Source organism: Rhododendron vialii, chromosome 2a (assembly GCF_030253575.1).
Source record: "Rhododendron vialii isolate Sample 1 chromosome 2a, ASM3025357v1".
Taxonomy (NCBI): domain Eukaryota; kingdom Viridiplantae; phylum Streptophyta; class Magnoliopsida; order Ericales; family Ericaceae; genus Rhododendron; species Rhododendron vialii.
In genome coordinates, this window is record NC_080558.1 from 28,788,081 (window position 1) to 28,800,721 (window position 12,641).

The 12,641-nt window shown below is 37.8% G+C and overlaps 2 protein-coding genes across 2 annotated transcripts; both read right to left on the reverse strand.

Moving 5' to 3' along the window:
• Nucleotides 1-8,070: 8,070 nt before the first annotated feature.
• Nucleotides 8,071-8,519, reverse strand: LOC131317382 (protein FAR1-RELATED SEQUENCE 7-like). Its single transcript, XM_058346938.1, has 2 exons — nt 8,248-8,519; nt 8,071-8,137 (listed from the first exon to the last, which is right to left on the reverse strand). Exons 1-2 carry the CDS (start codon nt 8,517-8,519, stop codon nt 8,071-8,073), a joined length of 339 nt encoding a protein of 112 aa, XP_058202921.1.
• A 23-nt stretch (nt 8,520-8,542) lies between these two features.
• Nucleotides 8,543-9,505, reverse strand: LOC131317384 (protein FAR1-RELATED SEQUENCE 5-like). Its single transcript, XM_058346939.1, has 2 exons — nt 9,080-9,505; nt 8,543-8,932 (listed from the first exon to the last, which is right to left on the reverse strand). Exons 1-2 carry the CDS (start codon nt 9,503-9,505, stop codon nt 8,543-8,545), a joined length of 816 nt encoding a protein of 271 aa, XP_058202922.1.
• Between the last annotated feature and the right edge of the window lie 3,136 nt (nt 9,506-12,641).

Below are 12,641 nucleotides of genomic sequence, written 5' to 3' on the forward strand. Positions count from 1 at the left end.
GGTACTTTTGGATTTGATTTTGGAAGATTTGGTGGAGGAAAGGAGGGGTTGTACAAGATTTGGTCTTTAAATAAACATAGAAGGACAACGAGAGGATAGATTTTGGCTAGGAAGAAGATACACCCAAGGATTTGAAAAGATGTAAGAAGATCATGGTGATCAAAGCATGGTACAACCCAATCTTTCTTTCTTTCTCTCTTTCTTCCTCCCTCCCTCTCTCTCTCTCTCTCGGCAACTCTCTCTCTCCCTCTCTCAGCAATCTCTCTCTCTCTCTCTCTCTCTCTCTCTCTCTCTCTCAAGTACACTATATATATATATATATATATAATAATGGCCAAGGGTACAAGTACTAGATTTTCAAAATCAAAATCCCAATAAAGAATTCTAATTAGACACATGTTTCTATTAAACTAATAGATTATGTACTTTGTTGGAAGATTGGTTTTATTACCCAATGGATAATAATTTCCCTTGCGGTTAAATGACCAATGGGTAATGGGGAAAAAGATATCAAATAATAAAGAATGCATATTTGTCATTTGCACATGGAAAAATACACCAATATAATACTATATCTTTGTACTAATCAAATATTCTAATGAAAGACCTATTGTCCAATGGACAAAGATTATCCTAACAATTATCGCCCAATGGGTAAAGGTTAAAGGTCCAAAGGGTTCCACTAGGGTTTGAAAGGTTCAAAAAGGCTCATCTAGGGTTAGGAGAAAGTAACTGGATGAATTGGTAGTTAGGTCCTTCTAACTAATTGGTTAGAATCTAACTACACTTGCCAAGTAGAGTCTCTAGCCAAGAAATATAATTTTAAAAGACTAAAATTCTATTTATGACAGATTTTTAGAAATACAAAAGGAAATTTTTGGAAGCAAATCCAAGTATTAAAATAAAATTCAAATTTTTATCGAAATTTTTACTTACTAAAAATCAGGGTTGTTACAGTCTCTACTAAAACCAATGGCACTACATTCCTTCGAGTACCCATTTGAGCGGCAACACTCACCAGCAAAGAGTTCACTTGCCCATTCGGAGACACAAGCAAGTAGGCGGCTAGTACACTAATCGTTAGAGCAAATCGACGTTGGGCCTGTAAATTGGTGTCCTCTGTGTTTCCCTCAGGCCCGTACCACTCCATCAGACGCATGATGTTGATTTGCCCCCCGGTTAACATACCTTCAACTGCTCCCCTCAAGATGTCGAGACATGATTGCAACAATTTTGGCATGCTCTTCCTATAGGGCGGTACGACAATCGTGCTCGAACCAAACCCCTAGAGGTATGCTTGGAATTCTTCCACGGTGGGGCACAGCTCGTTGTCCCCGAACCTAAAAACATGAACCTCTAGGTCCCAGAACTGTAGTGCTGCCCTCAGAATTACGGGTCGAACCCTCACGTTGCGAAGAAAATGAAAAGCGGCCAGCCCGTGGGAGCGAAAGCATATCCAGTCTCCAGCTACAAAAGTCGTTAGCCACGGGCTGATCAAGGCTGGGAGGTTATTCGCCATTTTAAGGAAGTTGGAAGTGTTTGCTTTGGGGAGTGCCTCACATCTCTAGAGGCAGGCTCTTGTATAGCCAAGGCTTCATGAAAAATCTCCTTCTTATCAAAGCAAATATCTAAGCAAGGTGGCATTCCCCCCTTCAATGCAAGGGCACACCTGTGAACTGCCCCAGGTGTATTCTGGACGGCCAAGGACAGTGACAAGGCATTCAACGTCTTAGATTCAAGTTTGGTCAAACAAAGGTGGCTTAGCAGGGATTGTCCTTCGCGCGATGGTCTCACTTCATCGCGCGATGATTCTTCCATCGCGCGACCTTTCCATTCCATCGCGCGATGGTTCAGTCTGCAATTTGACAGTTTACAGCAGCTACTGACCAACTTTGGTCATTTTTCGTTCCGAGGGTTATTTTGCAGTTTTGATGGTTCCAGTAAGTCATCATCGTTATATGAGGCTGTGTTCAAGTGTCGGATTCGGAATATTGCGTTTAACGAAGATTTTAGGCCTTCGGTCGTCCATTTCAAGTTTAAATTGGGACTTTGGGTGGTCGGAATGTGTTTTAGAGGTTCTCACCCTTTTCTCTTGTACCTTATAGGTCATGGGAGCCTAAAGTGACTGTACGGAGGTGTCGGTTTCAGTCCGGGACATAATTGAGTCATGTTTTGCATTTCGTGTCCATTTTTGTGTCTTTTTAGTACTTTCGGGTCTAAATTTTGCTTTGGAATGTAATTTTTTTTTCAGTTTCATCGATTTGTACGAGTCACGTTGTACATAATTGACCTCATGGGAACGCCGGTTTCATCAAGATTCGAGTATTTGGAGTTTTGGATAGTTATTATCTAGAATTTCATTATATTCTATGTATTCTCGTATCCTGGTCGTATCCTTGATTTCTCTTCGGATTTGGTCGTATTTATACTGTAGGGAGGTATTCCCGAACAGGTCCAAGAAGGGCCCGAACACGCTGTGAAGGAAAAGTCATCGCGCTCTGGACTAGTGACAAGAGAAGTCATTGGTCCAGAGAAGTTGTACGAGTCTTGGTTAAGTAAAACATGAGAAGTTATTGGACCAAATAAAAGGAAAGTGACGTGTGAAGCCATTGTTCAAGTAAATTGTTCGGCAATGAGAAAGTCGAATAGGAGGAGAGCTCCTAAGAAGGAAATGGTCCAAATAATTGATAAAGGACCAGTTACATGTGAAGTGACTGGTCCAGGCCGTCTGTTCGGCCATGAGATGGCCGAACAATGAGAGAAGTCCTATCAGATGTTGAAGAAGAGGGAACACTCTGGAAGAGTCCAGAAACAGTGGTATTCCATTAAAGAATGAGATCCCGAGAATGTAGGATCTATAAAAGATACCCAACGGGAATGGGATGTTCGGCTTGTTATGGAAAAGAGTCCAAGGATTAAGGAAATAAACTGATAAGGGAACGAGAATCCAAGATATCCTGGTTTTCCGTTGTAAGCTTGATATTTTCTGGAATAGCTCTTCTAATGGCCATGCCAGCTATAATGAAGTCTTAAGCTTGTTGGAAAGGGTTGTGTTGGAATTTGTAAGAGCACCGATGGGATCGTTGTTGTATTTAATGTACATTATGTTAAGAATTGAAATTTGTTTCTAGATTTTATTTCTTTTGATAAGTGAATGAGATTATTCTGACTAAATAGATGATTGATGTGTCGCTTAAATCTGTGCAAGAGAATGCCATAAGTTTACTAGCATATTGTGGCAAAAATGATCCTGAAACGAATGAAACTTGCTTATGTTATGTTGGCCATGGTTTTGGCGAAAAAATACGCCATAAGAAAGTTTCTTCCTATCTTTTTACGAGTACACAAATATGACAAAGCACTTTGATATCTCTACAGCCTTGTAAATAAAAGATTGGACTCTCTTTTGCAAGTCAAATTCTCCACTACAAGAAAAATGAAAATTAGTGACGAAAAAGTGGCGACGAAATTTAATTTTGTCACTAAATGAGTATATTTGGCGACGAAAAAATAAATTCGTCACTATTTTGATAACTTTCGTAACGAAATAATTTCGTCACTAATTATGCCTGTTTAGCGACGAAAAAAATATTTTCGTCACTAAAGGTACCCATTTGGCGATAAAATACATTTTTCGTCGCCGAAAGTTTAAAAAAGGTGACAAAATTATTTTTCGTCGCCAAAGATAATCATTTGGTGACAAAAAATATATTTCGTCGCCAAATGTGAGCAATTTAGTAACGAAATATTTTTTGTCACCAAATGCTTAACTTTGGTGACGAAAAATAATTTCGTCACCATTTTAACGCTTTCAGTGACAAAAAATATATTTCGTTGTCAAATGGGTACCTTTCGTGACGAAATTTATGAATTACGCTTTGTCACTAAATGTATTTCGGATATAACTCTTTACTAAAATCTCCGATTGAGATAATTCAAATTGGGTTTGAACAATAACTCAATTGCCTACAACTTTCATGTTTATCAAAATTGCTAATTTTAATATTTAAAGGTCCAAAATTACATTCGAAATATATTTTCATGTTAAACATATGTGTTATATATTAGATATTTCAAATATTTACTGAAAAGTGTGTGTAGTGCAGTTGGTTGGAACTTGCACGAAAAACTCAAAGGACTCGGGTTCGAAACCCAGCAGGAGCAAGAAATATGGATTTCTTTTCCCATATGAAAACATCTTTTGCAACGAAAAATTTCGTCACCGATTTCTTATATTAGTGACAAAAAATTTCGTCACCAATGTGACCCATCGGTGACGAATTTTTTCGTCGTCAAAAAGCACAATAAGTGAGGAAAAATTTTTTGTCACCAATTATTCACATTTTGACGACGAAATATTTCGTCATCAAAAGGCACTATAGGTGACGAAAAATAAATTTCGTCACCAGGTAGGAATCCTCGACAACCTTTAGTCGACAAATTTTTTTTCGTCACCTATATTATTTGTGACGAAAAACATGCAATTTGTGACGATTTTCATTCGTCACCCAATTGAATTTTTCTTGTAGTGCTCTGTGGGTAGCTCTTCTCAAATATATTGTTTGGAAGCTGCAAGGTACTTTGCAAATCAGTGTTTCCATTGGAACGGCAAGGAGCATTGCATGTCCCCTATTTTCCAGATTACACAATTCACCACTCTTAAAAGTGAAATACAAAATAAACCAGATTTTACTCCATTGTTTTCCAGATTCCATATTGTACCTTTTTTACAAAATTTCCACTAACTTTCAACAATACAAAAAAATAAACCAGAGTACGAGCACAATACATCCTATACATAAGAAAAAAACATAGCTCTAGTATTAAAACATTTCCAATAAATGCAGAAAACAGTTCCAAACAAGCACCAATCCGAACAGTTCTAAAGAAGCAGCGAACAATCCAAAAAGTTCCAAATTCATCTACATTTGGAAGCATCAATCCATGTGCAAGCACCAATGTATCCTGCAACCCGAATAAGTAATAATATCAATAGAAAAAAAAATAGGCAAGTCTCTAAATTACAATCAAACCAAAATGAGTTACATTGATCAAGTATCAAGTCTCCAAACTAAAAAAACCAGCCAAGTATTTGTAAACCAAAGAATTACAACCAAGTATCAAGTATCAGTCAACCATTCTCCAGATTACAATCACACATCCCAAACATAATTGAAGCATTACAAAAAGTTTTTATTGGGCATGCTCGGATATATTTGTTGGTAGTTGCTCCAAGTGAGAAGCGCAATGGGTTGTAATAGGAAAGAGACTCATCCCTCCCTCCTCCCCTATTTTCATGGCTTGCGAATTACTAAAAAACTGCCCCAATTCTAGAATGAAACCAAACGGGAACCATATATACAAGAACAACAACTAACCAAATATACAATTCAAGTCTTCAAAAAAATACACAGTAGTTCCAAACAGATTTGGTGAGTTCCATAGTCTATACATTTCCAAACACCAATTCCAAAAAAAATGTAGCAAACAGATTCGTTGCGTCCATGGTCGATATAGCTTGTTCCAAAATGTAGCAAGCAGTTCCAAAATGCAACATGCACCACAAACACTTACACTCATCGTCTTAGACAACATTGTCCTCCTCCTCCTCCTCCTCGTCATCACTCAACCTAACATCTTGCGAAGAACTAAGAAAAAAATACGAGTATTAAAATTTGAACAACTAAAGAATCAAATTTAGAACAAGTAAAGAATTAAATTGACGTACATGTTGCAAAGTTTAGGACAATTTTCTTTTGCCATGTGACTGTCCTGTTAACCCACAACCATTACAACGCCTAATCTTCTTAACCGCCTTCTCTTTCCCTCCCTTCAATCGCTTACCACAACCCTTTACCCTTACATGAAGCTATTCTTTAAAACTATGTTCACGAGGAATAGACACTTGGATAGCACTCGCTTTGCCATATTTGCTTCCAGGATTCTTGGCACATAGCTTCTTTCGAACTGAACGCAAAGCTTCTTCCAAAAGTTCACTTCCGTCTTCAGTTAATCCGGCCTCATCAACTACGCTACAAACAAGTTCGAAGAGCATATTTCGCCTCTCCAACAAAGAAGTGTCACATATTTCTTTGACGGCCCCACCCAAATCATCTACAACTCTCTTAACTTTTGCTGATTTTGTCACGCCCTCGATTTTTAACATAATTAAATAAAGCATTTCAACAAAAGATCCTCGCATATTATAAATAATATCCCAAAATGAGTCCCCACCTGTTTAATTTACAATTTCAAGTCCCCAAATTTAAAAGTCATGCAACTTTGGCACACCGGCCCCAAATAAGCTTAAGCAAAGTACGAATAGATTCATTAATTACAAACCATTTAGTCAAAGAGAAATTAAGAGTAATTAGTTATAAAGCCATAATTAACAAAAAGGGAGTCAATTACAAGATGATTAAGTAACTAAACATAGTTAGCTTCCAAAAATGTCTTCGCATCTCGACACACAAGCATGCAAGCTAAAGTTCGACCTTTGAACTTGAAAAGAAAGATTTGGTTGAGCTACACTAGCCCAGTAGGAAAATCTCTACGAAATCTATATGCTAATGAGATGATGAACGTGAATACAGTGAATCAAGCTAAATGGCAAGTCCTTCATGCGCGAAGTAAATTATAAAGGGTTTTGAAATCATTAGAGTACGAAGACTAGGCACACAATATAAATCCAATATCCATGCGCACCAACACCATTTATTAGTATAAAAACATTCTCACACGCATACGCATACACATTCCTTCCACCAAATTTCCACCTCTTGCGATTTCATATTCCACTCCTTGTGTTACGATAAACTCCACCCCTTGCAATTCCGTATTTCCACCCCTTGCGTTACGGCAAACTCCACATATCCCAACATACACAAACATGTCACAAATATCTCATGGATCATAACAATCAAAACAACAATACAACTTTCATACAAATATGCCATCCTCAAGCCATAAAGTGTTCTACGCAAACCATGTATAGTAATCAATCACTAATATCACACGTAATCATCACATAACATGTAGAGAAAGAGAGAAATCCCTACCAAAGTGGGTTTTAAGCAAAATCCTAAGTTTACCAAGAGGATTAAGCCCAAATCTTCCAAGAACAAGCTTCTCCCAAGCTTTGGTACAAGATCTAGAGAGGATATAACCCAAAAACAAGATATACAAGTATAGATCAACAAGTGATTTAGAGGAGAGAAAGAGAGAAGAACATGGTAGAGAGCCAAAAAGTTAGAGCAAGAACACAAAACGTACCTTTTGTTCACCAAATGTGAGATTGAATCCCTTGGATCTTGAAGATTTAAGGTAGAAATCAAGGGATTTGAGTGAGATTGGAGTGGGGTAGGTGAGAGGAGGTGTTTCTAGATCTATTTTGTGGGTTTTGGGTGTGAAAAATGGTAAAGGGGGATATTTATAGTGGACTAAAATGCGTGCTGAAATTTCAAAAAATCGACAGCAGGTACCGGTACTGGGAAAATGCAATACTGGTACTGGAACCTTCAAAATTCCAAATGAACCAAGTTCTGGACACTGGGTACTGGTACTGGGAAAATGCAGTACCAGTACTGTGGCTAGACAGAAAATAAAATTTTGGCAAAGGTCACCAAATCAAACCCTAATCGCTACCAACACTTCTAAACATCATTACAACCTCAAAATACGATATTCCACATATTTAAATGATTAAAGAAAATATAATAATTCACGAGTCTCTACAGATTTAGTCTGCCATGCCAAAATTAACTCATTAGGCACATCTATAATCTGCATTCTATTGAAGTAAGCCAACAAATGCTGACATGGAATTCCTTCACTTTCAAACATTTTGTAACTGCAACTTACATGTTTTGATGACTTATTTACTAAAAGATTACGAACCCTCGAACCACTCACCTTTGCCCTCTCAACATTGTAGAAACAACAGTGTTCATCCTCATATATCATCTTAACCACATACACCCCAATTTGAAAGAGTTCCTCTTGAAACTTGTAAAATATGGCTTTTGTATACAACTCACTTATTGTGGACTCCATGGGAAACGATGTTTTCAATTATGGCTTCTCATTGAGATCTTTATGATCTAAATCCAATTCATTATGTCGTATATGAGAAAGAACCCTAGCAAACCGCGTCACAAAGTCATACAGAGAATTATGTAAAGAAACATACTTCTTGAAGAAAGAATGAGAAATCTCAGCCCTTTGACTACTAGTCATACGGGGGAAAACATGCATTTCATATATGCCGAAATCCATCTCTCACGGATTTCGTACATGGCTTTCAACCATTCATTAGTGGATAAGTTGGCTTTGTGTACAACATCTATCCATTTAGCCTCAAACTCTTTAGGGCTCTCAGAATTCCATATGCATTTTTTTAACTCGTCATAATGTTCTTTATAAGATAATGCACTTATCTTTTCAGAAAATTTACTCACAATATGCCAAATGCAATATTTGTGGTGCATTTTTAGAAGAACATTAGCAAATGCCTTTGTCATTGCTAGATCTTGATCAGTTGTGATCATTTTGGGAGGACCTCCTGGCATTGCTTCAACCATTCTTTGAACAGCCACTCAAAAGAATCACTCGATTCATCACTTAAAAGCCCACACCCAAATAGTGTAGTCTGCTCGTGGTGATTAACCCCTAGTATAGGTGCAAAGATCATACAGTATCGGTTTGTGTTATACATTGTATCAAACACCACAACATGCCCAAAATATTGGTATGACTTTCTAGATGTGGCATCCACCCAAAAACAATGAGTCAACCTCCCCTCATCGTCTTTCTCCATAGTAAACATAAACCCTGAGTTCTTTTGTTGTTCAATTTGAAAATACTCATGCAACATAACGGCGTCCTGCCCTAGTAATGCATTCCTTATATCCCTTTCTTTATTATAGAGATCTTGCTATAGGAACCCAACATTTTGAAGACCTCCAGATCGCACCTCGAAAATACTCATTTGTTGGCAAATTGGCACATATGCTTGTGATAATTGTTGTGCCAAAGCTTTTTTTGCAACCTACACTTTACGATGAGATCGCAACAAATGCACCCTCCTTGGAGACGCAAGAGGGTGGTTATGTGCCTCAACAAATTGGGAGACAACATACTTGTCACCAAACTTGGCTCTCATAACAGCCAATATCACACCACAACCCTCTCTAGTTAACCCCCGACGCCGTTTAGAGGATTCACTACTTTCTACAGGTTTTTTGGGCACCGACTGACCTTCTTTGCAGCAAACATACTCTTTTCTAATGATTTGTTTATCCCCATTTCTCCTGCTAGAACGTGCTCGCGTACCAAATCCTAACTTTTTAGCATAATTATTGTAAAAATTCTGAATAGCATCTAAAGTGTCAAACTCTTGCTTAATTTTTGGTATCACGTCATTCTTAACTTGAGGAATGCAAGGTATTTGACAAGAATTGGCGGATGATTGACACACTTCAGATGGTAATGGTGAGACTACGTCCATATCTTCCAAACACTACATTCTAAAAACCAAGCGACAAAACATATGGTTCTTTGAGAAAACATTCAAATTTAGAAGTTTCAGTGGTTTTGTTTTTGGTTTAGTTGATCTCCAGTAATAGTCATACTAATCAAAATGAAACCTAACCCTAACACCATACCAGAATTCATGTAAAAAATTAGCATTAGGGTTTTTTTATTTGCAAAATATTTAACTGGGAAATGAGGAAAGGAGGGTTTGAGTAAATTTATGGCTTTTACAATAAAAATTCAGTCAATCAACCTAGAATCAAACTAATCCGCATAAATCAGATAGGGTTCCTAAAATACCCATTTTTTTAGAGGAAAAATAATAATTCATTTACAAAAAAAAATGGATAGATTTTAAATTCCAAAAAAAAAGATATTCAAAGCCGCAGAGAGAGAGAGAGAGAGAGAGAGAGAGATATATACCTTTCGTTGTTCTCTTCTTCTTCGTTCTGATCTTCATCGTAGTCTTCTTCGTTGATCTGCAAAAAGCCCTAATTTCTGAGATATCAACGAGCCAGAGAACGAGCCAGAGAGAGAAAAAGAGAGAGAGAGAGAGAGAGAGAGAGAGAGAGAGAGAAACCTTGTTCGAAGTCGATCTTCTTGTCATCATCGTCGTCTTTGATTTGTCTTTTCTCTCGTCTTCTTAGAGAGAGAGAGAGACAGAGGAAGCGTACTCAGGAAGCGGGGAAGTGTACAATGACTGGGGATCCGCGTGGTGTTATGACCATGACCTGGTTATCATTTTACCCAACCTTGGGGCCATTTTACCCATAAGCTACTTTCTTTTATCACAGTCGTGGATGAGATCCAACGGCTAGGAATTGAAGTCCGCATTTTCCTTGGCTAAGGTCGCTCTTACCTAAAGGATATATATATATATATATATATATATATATACACACACACACACACACACACAGAGTACGTCTCCCGTAAGGACCACCTCATTTTAATAAAATGCGGACCTCCCTTTTCCGATTGAATTTCGATGATCTGAGCCGCTCAATGTGTTCAGAACGTGGTTTTAAGGGTACCCGCGAGAAATCAACAAAAAAAAATGACCTGGAAGGGCTTTATCCGAGCAGTTTTTACTTGTCTTTTATCAAACGGTTCAAACAAAAACTGCTCGGACGAAGCCCTTCCCGATCATTCTTTTTGCCGATTTCTCCCGGGTACCCTTAAAATTATGTTCTGAACACATTAAGCGGCTCGGATCATCAAAATTCAATCGGGGAATGAGAGAAATGAGGAGGTCCGTATTTTAGTTAAAATGCGGACCACCTCATTTGAGACTGACTGTATATCAGTCCGTCTCGCGTAAGGACCACCTCATTTTAATAAAATTCGGACCTCCCTTTCCCGATTGAATTTCGATGATCTGAGCCGCTCAATGTGTTCAGAACGTGATTTTAAGGGTACCAGAAAAAAATGACCGGGAAGGGCTTCATCCGAGCAGTTTTTGTTTATTTTTTATCGAACGATTCAAACAAAAACTGGTCGGATGGAGCCCTTCCCGATCATTCTTTTTGCCGATTTCTCCCGGGTACCCTTAAAATTACGTTTTGAACACATTGAGCGGCTCGGATCATTAGAATTCGATCGGAGAATGAGAAAAATGAGGAGGTCTGCATTTTAGTTAAAATGCGAATCACCTCATTTGAGACTGACTATATATATATATACATATATATATATATATATATATATATATATATATATATATATATATATATATATATATATATATATATGGCGGAAGCACAGATACAGTTAGAAGAAATACAAAGATACACAGTTATAGTTAAGAAAAGAAAGAGATAATCAAATATGAAATTTATTCACAGAAAGGAGGCTCAAGTACAACATAAAGAAAACTCACTAAAAGAGGATGAAGATCAGGGTCTTCGTATCCTGAAACTTAGAGAGAGGGGGAAGAAGAGAGTAATGAAACTAGAAAACTGAAAATTGAGCCTTCTTCTTACTGGAGTCTGTGGTTCCTTTTATAGAATAAGGAACCAGAAACTGTTTACAAATAATGAGTGGATTTACTGTGGCCATGTGACTTGCTTTTACTGTGACCATGTGACTCCTTTCGGTGACTTGCTTTTACTGTGACCATGTGACTTCTTTCGGTGGGAAAGTGACTGGATTACTGTTGGGAGATGCCCTTGGTCTTCTTGAATGACCAGTGATGCCTTTTCTTTTTGTAAAGCTGACTGAGTAGGAAAATGTTTCCTTATTGCGTGGGTAACTGATGATGCTTTTGTCCTCCATGAATAGAAAAAGCCAATGATTCATTTTACTATGACTGAAAGTTGATAATGCTGACTGGTTATGATGACCATTTTGTTCTTTATGCAAAAGGATCTTGAGCATCCTGAAATACTGAATCGTACTGGGTTTTGCTGGTGACTGATTCATCAGTTGATGAGTCAGAATCCTGACTGGCTTGTGCAATCAGCTTCTGTGCTAGCTCAAGTAACTTTGTGCTCCTGGATTTACTGGATTTGGATTTGGATGTCTCCTGCATGCTGGGTGTAGGTCTTGACTGCAATTGATTGCTCTTGGTTGCCATGGCTTTGACTGGGAATTCTTGCTGAACTTGATCAATTATTCTTTGATGTTTATACGCATCCCACCATTTGACTAGCATTTGGCGAGAAAGTATGTCTGACTGAATGTGGTATCTCCATTTGAAAATCCAAGGGATCTTGTATTTGGCCATAAAAAGTAGTAATGGTGGTAATTTACTGGTGTATTGGTCAAGGGGATATACTGATTTGAAGTAGTTGAGTTGGTCAATTAATTCAGACGGTAGTAATTCTGGAGTTGCTCCGTGCTGTGACCACCATCTGATGAACCAAGATGGGATTTGTGATTTGAATTTATGGTCAAAACACAAAAACCAGGAATGACTGAAATTACTATTTTCATAATAGAGTACTTTGGAGAATGCATCAATATAGTCGTAGTAACTATATGGTACTGGGTGATTTGGGAGTTCTTTGAGTTGAGATGGGTGTCCCCATTCTTTTAGACTGATGATATTGTGAATATAGAATGAGTGGTAAATGGTGATACTTGGGTTATTCCTATCAGTGATTGGCTTG

What these genes read in the sequence shown, in the direction of transcription:
- LOC131317382 (XM_058346938.1), bottom strand. Translation starts at nt 8,519, where the DNA reads ATGACAAAGGCATTTGCTAATGTTCTTCTAAAAATGCACCACAAATAT. An exon ending in TCGGCATATATGAAATGCAT is followed by an intron (nt 8,138 to 8,247) that starts GTTTTCCCCCGT and finishes GCGGTTTGCTAG; the next exon opens with GGTTCTTTCTCATATACGAC.
- LOC131317384 (XM_058346939.1), bottom strand. Translation starts at nt 9,505, where the DNA reads ATGGACGTAGTCTCACCATTACCATCTGAAGTGTGTCAATCATCCGCC. An exon ending in CTCTTGCGTCTCCAAGGAGG is followed by an intron (nt 8,933 to 9,079) that starts GTGCATTTGTTG and finishes GGGTTCCTATAG; the next exon opens with CAAGATCTCTATAATAAAGA.